The sequence below is a fragment of the Rhea americana genome, unplaced genomic scaffold, assembly GCF_003343005.1.
Source record: "Rhea americana isolate MKP2758 unplaced genomic scaffold, rheAme1 scaffold_138, whole genome shotgun sequence".
In the NCBI taxonomy this organism is placed as follows: domain Eukaryota; kingdom Metazoa; phylum Chordata; class Aves; order Rheiformes; family Rheidae; genus Rhea; species Rhea americana.
The window spans coordinates 1,888,457-1,896,416 of NW_028185461.1; the positions used below are offsets into that span (position 1 = coordinate 1,888,457).

Genomic DNA, 7,960 nt, shown 5'->3' on the forward strand with positions numbered 1-7,960 from the left:
CCCCCCCCCCCCCGCCCCCAATCTACCAATGCTGACCCATTTCTCTTAAAAGCCAAAGTAGAACAGAGAAAACCTAGAAAGCTGCAGAATAAGACATTACTTTTACGGGAGGTTGCAAGGCAGCCAGGGTCAAAGCGCTGATAGTGTACTTTCCACGAATCAGATAGACCAGTGCTAAATATTACCAGGTTTTGAGGCTTTTGCACAAGAAGTCATGGTCCTCTGAAGTCTCTTAGGAGCTTCTTAGAACGGGCCAAAAGAAACTCCACTTCTCCAATAGGCCCATAGAAAAAGCCTTGCTGGCAGAAGTCTACATAAACAGCTTCAGAAGAATTTCTGTCTCACACCAGGTCAATATTTTGACAGGACTCTGTTTATTTAACCCCTAATCTCACAGTCCATCTCTGTCCCATCCTTTTTAGACCTTCTTGCACCCACACAAGATTGGTCTCCAAGTCACTACAGACCAGCTTCACCAAGAAATACAGAACTGACACCCCCTCCCCAAACTTCAGAAACAAAAATTACGTAAGGGAGACTTGGGTGATGAGGCTGAAAAAGGTCACTGAGTAGAAAAAAATTTCTTTAAAGAAACAGATGCCCTATGTAAAAGTTGGGGGCAGTGCTATGTGCTGAAGAAGAAACATGAGCAACTGTTCAGAAATCCTGGTAGCACCAGGAAGGTGTAATTGAAGTAATATACTGCAGTTTAGAAGGAATGATGGGACTGAACAAGGTGGGACAGCTCCTGTACCTCCCATGGGACACCGCCTGCAAAAGCTTCCCCTCATTTTTCGCACACAGTGGGCTAGGACTGAGCCTGGCCTGCCTCAGGACCCACCAGCAGGTAGGAACATCCACCTCCCATGGAGCTGTTAGCCAGCACAAATAAAAGCTTCAAGCTAAATATGAAGGGGTAGCCTGTTTTTTGGAGCTGTTCTCCAAATAACTCCATAGGCATCTGAGAGGAGAACACTTACAGCCTTGCCCGGACACGTGTTTAAAGATCTCCAAAAATAGATCTTGCTTCCCCTTTGAAAAATATTGTGGTTCCCAATGCCTCACAGGAACTTAGTTCCTGCTCGGAGAAGCCACAAAATAAGCGAGCAGCCCAGAAGTGATCTATGGGCACATCTGGACTAGGAGAGATAGGCTTTAAAGAGAAGGCAAAATAAAGATTTTAAACAGCATATGTCAAATCTAGGGACCTTTATTTCTCTGGAATGGAGAGAATTTTCCAGCCTGGACAAAAAACTGCAGGCAGCGATTGTACATTCTTTCAAATAAAAAAAGAACACACACACAAGAGTTTGGATCCATAAATTTCTGTCATAAGAAACAACTTTGAATTGTACACCAAGCTTTTTACAAAGCATCAATGTTCAGATGGTTTACCGTGTTCTATCACATTCTCGGCCATTTATACAGAATACACCATACCAAATGCTACATCAGCTTAAGACATTTTTTAAAAATTAGTATTAAAAAGATACAAAGGCATGTTGGCTTTCATTTGGGTTTTTTTTTTTTTTTTTTACTAAGACATGGAAATTTTCTTTGTTTGTTTTCCTAAGGAAGACACTAAAAAAATATAATAACTTAATTCATAAGGACAAGATTGGTTAAAAATCCAGCCTTGCTTGCTTGGCAGCCTTCTGAGCTCGTACCTCTGTTGCTTCCATTAGTATAACAGCACCGCAGGCTCCAGATGTGTCCTGCGGGGTTTCAGTCTGCACTCCAGACCTGTCCGTGCTTTCAGTTACCATTTTTGTTCAGAGTATTCAGCAAGGCCAGGAAAAGGAAATATTCCTGGCCAAATGCTGAAAGTGATCCTCAGCCAAACAGGGGGCTTCAATCTGGGCCAATTTCGCATGGGTTTAGCCCTTTGTCTTTTGCCTCTTTATACATCCTTTGGAAGTCTTTAAAACGAGGGGCACAGCCTAACCTGGCTTCCCCAAAGTGCATGCGTCCTGTGAAGAGGAAATCTCCATCTCCTGGTCTCACCCCACACTCCAGCAGGGTCTTTATTTGTCCTCGCCAGTTCCCACTTTCCCCTGTGAGCTGAAAGACTTTGCTCTTCTGCCTGTAAAGTTTGTTCACACCAACGTGTATTATGGATTCTTGCTCTTCTTCCTCATTGGTCACATCTCGAATAGAGCCTCTGATAACTGGAAACGGAGAAAGGACGTAAGAAAGGGTTACCCAAAACCATGCTGGAAGGGCTGGGTCCAAACTCAGCCCTACGTAACCAGGAAGCTTGAAGGGGAAGAGACATCCCTTCAACAGCCCCTCCTCTGGTCCTTTGTAATTTCTAGGCGTAAGCTGTTATTTGCAGCCTCCAGCATGAACCCAGCAAACTGTGCTCACATATTAAATTTAAACAGCAAAATAACTGCATCAGAAAAACAGCACCACAGAGAGTGATAATAATAAGATACATGCTTAGAGTACATCTCTGACAACGTACTTTCTGTTCTGCAGCCGTTATCAAGACCAGCTAGTATTAATTTCCCCTTCAAAAAGGGAAGTACAGAGAACTATTTGAACTTTTGATCTTTTGTCAACAGTCCATTTTAAGGCAGCAAGTAAAGGCCTCTCCTAGATGCCCTCAAGAAGTCTTTGACCTCCTGCTTCCATCGTGGTTGCTGGGTCATTTGTTGTCCACCCCAGGGAAGTGCCAGCTGAGCACACAGTATTGAGGTCCTTCACGCTCTGTCCCACAAAGCAGTTCTCTTCCCTATCCCATGCACACATCCTCTTTAGGCAGCATTTACTGCTGGTGGAATTTGCCAAGCGTAAGTAGGCATCTAACACTGTTTATAGAGATTTGGCAGCAAGGCCACAGGCAAGAGAGGCAACATTTGGGGGTAGGGGGAAAGAGAAACAACTCACCAAAATCACTAGTGCAGACAGCCAAGAGGACTTCTGTGTCACTGCATGGTCGGCAGGGGGCTGCAAAGAAAGGGTCAGAGTTAGCAAGGGACCAGATTAACATGGTTAAAAAAGTAGCTTACATTTAAATTGACCAAAGACATCAATAATACCACAAGCAGCTGACACTAACCCCAGCCCCTGAGAGATTTTTGTAATTAAGTAGGAACACGGCTGTCTTCGGTGCTCCTGCTGGGATATTTTATACAGCAAACACCCCCAACGTTCACCATGCATAATGCAAAATATGTCTGGATACRGGGCACACTCGCAGTGCAATATGCTGTAAAGTCAAAGCCCTCAAAAAAGCTTTGAAGATCTGTGTGCCTTTTAAACTCTGGCAGCAGAGCTTCTTTCCTTACAATTTCTATTAAGCGTTGCTGGGCTGTTTCGCAAGCCCTCGAGTCTATCGCTACATCAAAGATCCAGGAGGTTACAGAGTGGGGAGGTGAGGTGAGGGGGACGGAAACCAGCCCATGTGTTTGAGGGCGTCAAGGCAAAGCGGAAATTCGAGCCTGTATCTGTTAGAGCTCAAGCAGTACAAAGACCATTTCCTGTACTGCTGGAAACACTTGGATATCTGCACTAATCTAATCAATGCAAGAATGTGGCTCTCTTTGTACTCAGCCAGCTCCTTCAGAGGAGAAGGTACTGTAGTTGCAGTACAGATGTTTCTATAATACCCTATTGAGTTCAGGAATTTGCTTACTATCAGGGTCTGCTCTGCCCGGTGATGCTAATTAAGTCTGTCCACTGGAGGCTGGAGGCTCAGCGCCCACTTCTTTCCCTGGAAGCTGCGCTCGCCCATCAGTCAGAAAAATGAAAATCTAGCAAGCATGCTATTCTGCTTGGATGAACACCGCCGCCAGCTYTTACAGCAAAGCCGAGCTCAGGCTGAAGACAAGGCTAAGCATTAGAGCTGCAGCTTATTTGATCAGACTGTCCGTGATAAACCCAAAATTGAAGTTATCCCCAGTCCTGCCAGCTCAAAAAATAAATATTCTTTTTAATCTTAACATCTGAAAATACTTAATTACCAGATTCCCAAATAGCCACACCCTTCCTCTTACCCCCAACCGCTTCCCAGAGAAGTTTATCCATTGCACTAAGGAGCACATTTATACTAGTCTAAACAAAGCTGAGCTGGTTCCTGCGACATTCGGCTATCAGCCTTCCCCTGATAGACAGCACAAGCCATTCCTTAGCATGAGACACYGCGAATCTCTTCTGTTTTCTAAGGTGCCAGAAAGGCAGTGATCCAGAAGGAAGGATTATTGAACCAAATCCCACCAGATTTGCTCCAGTCAGATGGAGCAGTGTAACACGCTSTTTAATAGGATTAAAGAGAATGCAAAACGCACATTTCTGGGCAGAGGCACTTGAAGGAATAATTCAAGAAGTCTAAAAAGCTCTAGGAGAAGAGATGAGGACCAGACAAAATAGTTTTGCTAAAGCATCTGATCAGCTGGGCATTTCTCTTTAGCCAAGCCTGAATGCCTCTACGGCCTTTAGGAATAAGTCATCCTTCACTGCGCTTCTTTCTCCTCTATACCATTTCACCTCTGTTTTGGGGGAAAATTGGGAAACCGTATAATATCATGAGAAATACAGAGCCAGCCAAAGCCAGGACATAACTGGAGTACTACAAGAAAATCAGTCTAAAAATCTGTTAATTTTTAGATGCAAGAAATGGGGAGTAGTAACTGCAACAAATATGCAAGCTTCCTCTAACAGAGAAAGCTATATTAGCTACATGATATCCTACTGGGAATCGTTTCGCCCATGACACTCATCAAATTCATCCAGGACATATTCCCACCCTTCCCTCTGATCACCTCAGGACCCAAGTTAGATCAGCTAAAGGATGAGATTGGAGGTAACCTACAAATCTACAGGAGCTCCACTCAGTTTTCATGTGGACAGCCCAAAAGTTAAGCACAATTGTTGGACGGCAATGAAATCCATAATCCTAGACCCTGAATTTCACATATTTTGTTCTGCAAAAATCTGGTAATAAAAAGGCATCCTGGCCTTTTTAAGTCTGAGTAAAAACAATTTTGGCTTGGACTAGGCATCTCTGTAGTTCTTCCAACCCAATCAGAAAACTGCAAAACGGCATGACTAAGCCATTTCTGTTCTCAGAAGGASTGCAATACAAGCACCAGTGTCCAAGATGAAAAACAAAATAATTCAAGTGGTTCCTTCATTTTAAACAGGCTAACRCTATAATACATCAAATGAACAAACGTCCATATGCACATGGAATCAAACCATTTTAATTGCRGACTCTTGACAAAATCCTACATCCTTTTTTAAATGCAAAAGGAAATTAAAAGTGCTCAGTATTGCTCACTTTAGATCATTACTTAAGATCTCCTTCGGATCCATGCTGACTCACAGCAGTGTCATGGCATGCAAGCTTATTTAGCAAGCCTTTGACACCCATCACACGRCAACACCAGCCGTAGGAAGAGCAGAAACCCTCTTGTGTGGAACAACTCCCACATCTGCCTTCTCAGAGGATCAAATATATCTGGCAAGTAGCAAAAACAGGGTAAGCGAGCCCAGATGAAGAGCAGCTTGTGAAAGATTGCTGCCAAAGTAAATGGACCATTAAAAAAGCAAATGGCAATTACTCACTCCACCTGAAGCTTCGTTCCTACACAGTCTCATAAAAGAAACAAAATCCAAAGGAGTAGTCAATGCCCACGCTTTGTTCTGAATTACAGCCATAAACAAATCTGGCTGTTTATGCCACAAGTTAGTAATTGAGCAGTTCAGCACTAATTCACTTTGGAGATTGGGAGGCAGATGTTTTCTCCATCAGAAAGCCAAAATGACATGCACTCCAACTATGAAATGGAGACCATCCTTACTCATACCAAAGTTGCAAGAAACCCGTTTCGCGCACGCATGGACGGCTAGGAAGCCCATTTTCAGAGGAAACGTGCACAGTTACTGAATGAGTCCRCCTCGCTGGCGGGAGGGCACCAGGCGCCCCGCTCGCTGGCGATGTCTTGAGGGTTGCCTGGGCTTCCTGTCCAACAGCAAGGCACACAGCTCGCGCCAACAATGTCAACGTCAGCTGCTCTAATTCCTTTAAACTCGATAAGCCAATGAGCCTTAATTCATACAGCAGCAGGGGAGGGGAAAGAAAAAAAAGAGAAAGAGAAAGGAGACTTTTTATTGAAGCCCTCTAAAGCCCAGATGCCTACAACTCAACTACACGGCTCGTGGCATAATGTCTGCATTGTGCACCTCGGCTGCCGACCCTCCTGGGAATGCCTTTGATGGATTTTGACAGTATCCTGACCTGAAGTAACCTGAGGCAGCTCCCTCCCGTCACCCCCCCACAACCCAGGGCCTCTCTTTCCACCTCCCCGCAGAGGGAGATGTAATTACATCATTCCTCACAAGCTAGCAGTCATGTCCCAGCTGCTTTGAGCGATTTGCCCTCTGAACCTGATGTTACTGAGGAGGACACGGCAATACTAACAATAGACTGCACTTGTTGGCCAACAGCTTTGTGCACCCCGTTGCCGGTCCCCTCCGCAGGGAGGCAGAAACGTGCAGGAGAAGCAAGGGACATGTGCTGAGGAACCATCAAGGGGAAATAGAAGCTGCCATGAGTTCCAGGAGGTCCCCAACTTGGCCACCAAGAAGGAGTATCCAATATTCTTCCAGTATCAGAGATGGATTAAGTGCAATTTCAATGCTGCAATTTAGCACAAGGCTCCTCACCACATAGAGAGCGGTGGGTAGGTGTACATATACCTCAGTGCACACACAAACACAGCTCCAGTGCTTTCTACTCTGGTGTGCTGCACTTTCTATGCAACCCTTCTGCCTTCTGGAAGCTGGAGAGGGCGGCTATTTGTAAGGCTGAAGTCATGGTTTAAGAGGACAGTTCCCTGCAGGACACATTAAAAACCACCACGCTAGCTCTGACTGTAGACATCATAGAAACCAGTCAAATGGGCCTGATCCTCCTCTGCCTTCCCCTGAAACATTTGTGTTTCTGCAGGTTTTACACAACTCCAAAGAGCTATACAAGGGTCCAGCTTACCTCACCCCAGAACCAACTTGCAACATCTGGGTAAGAAAAATCCCCAGTCTGTCCTGCATTTTGCTCAACATGCTCCCCATAGCTATGAAGAAGACTAGATGAATCGCGATGTGTGAGTCCTTACTCACCATATCAAGGCTCCATTTACTGAGACAAAACAACCTTCTCCCTCTGCCCTACAGCTCTGGGTAGGCTGTGCTGAATTTATAACATCACCGCTCTGAGAGCAGAGACAAGAAGAGAGACACCCTTGAAGCAGAAGTGAAAATGTTTAACACAAAGTAATTGCAGAAAACCACTTTACCGAGGAATACCCTTTGGTTTTATTAAGAAGCTTGCGTGCATATGTGCGGTGTGGTAGAAGTGCAGATAGCGGGGGAGTGCACCTTACGGCTGGTTTATTTGTGCTTCTAGCTTCCTGTAGCTTCCTGTCACCCACACGTTATTATTTCTGAATAATTCTTTGAAGAGCAATCAGACATCTTCAGTATTGAAAGTTACTCGTGAGGCCCAAGTAGGGTTGGAGTATTTTCTGTTAGTCACAGGTTTTAATCAGTCGTTTAAAATGACTAGCCCTTCCTTGTCAGCAGCTCAGGAGAAGACATTCAAATGGGTACTTGTCCCAGAGCAGTCGATATTGCAACACCTCAAGCTGTACCAACRTGGGGACACAATAGACCTCAGTTTCCAGGATAAAAGCTTCTGGCCTGACATCAGCATTAGTTCATATGGGGGGGGGGGAAGAGAGAGAGAGAGAGAGAAAGCCAAAAACAAACAAACAGAACAGAAAAATAAACAATAAAAAAAAAGCCATTTGAATTCTTGTTAGCAGGTCTGTAATTACAACCGTACTGGAAAGGGCATCACAGGATGAGTCTCCTTCCTGGAAAAGCAAAGCATTGACTTCCGAGAGCAGATTATAAAAAGAGAGATGTGGTTTCTCCAATGATTGTGCATTTCTCA

At 44.7% G+C, this 7,960-nt stretch overlaps 1 protein-coding gene across 1 annotated transcript in view; it reads right to left on the minus strand.

Moving 5' to 3' along the window:
• Window positions 1-1,194: 1,194 nt before the first annotated feature.
• The window catches only part of METRNL (meteorin like, glial cell differentiation regulator), a 23,862-nt gene continuing 17,096 nt past the window's right edge, over window positions 1,195-7,960 (minus strand). Inside the window, exons 3-4 of the mRNA XM_085298314.1 lie at window positions 2,893-2,952; window positions 1,195-2,168 (exon numbers count right to left, since the gene is read on the minus strand). Coding sequence (XP_085154440.1) covers window positions 1,852-2,168; window positions 2,893-2,952 — 377 coding nt within the window. The 3' untranslated portion in view covers window positions 1,195-1,851. The remainder of the gene's footprint in view (window positions 2,169-2,892; window positions 2,953-7,960) is intronic.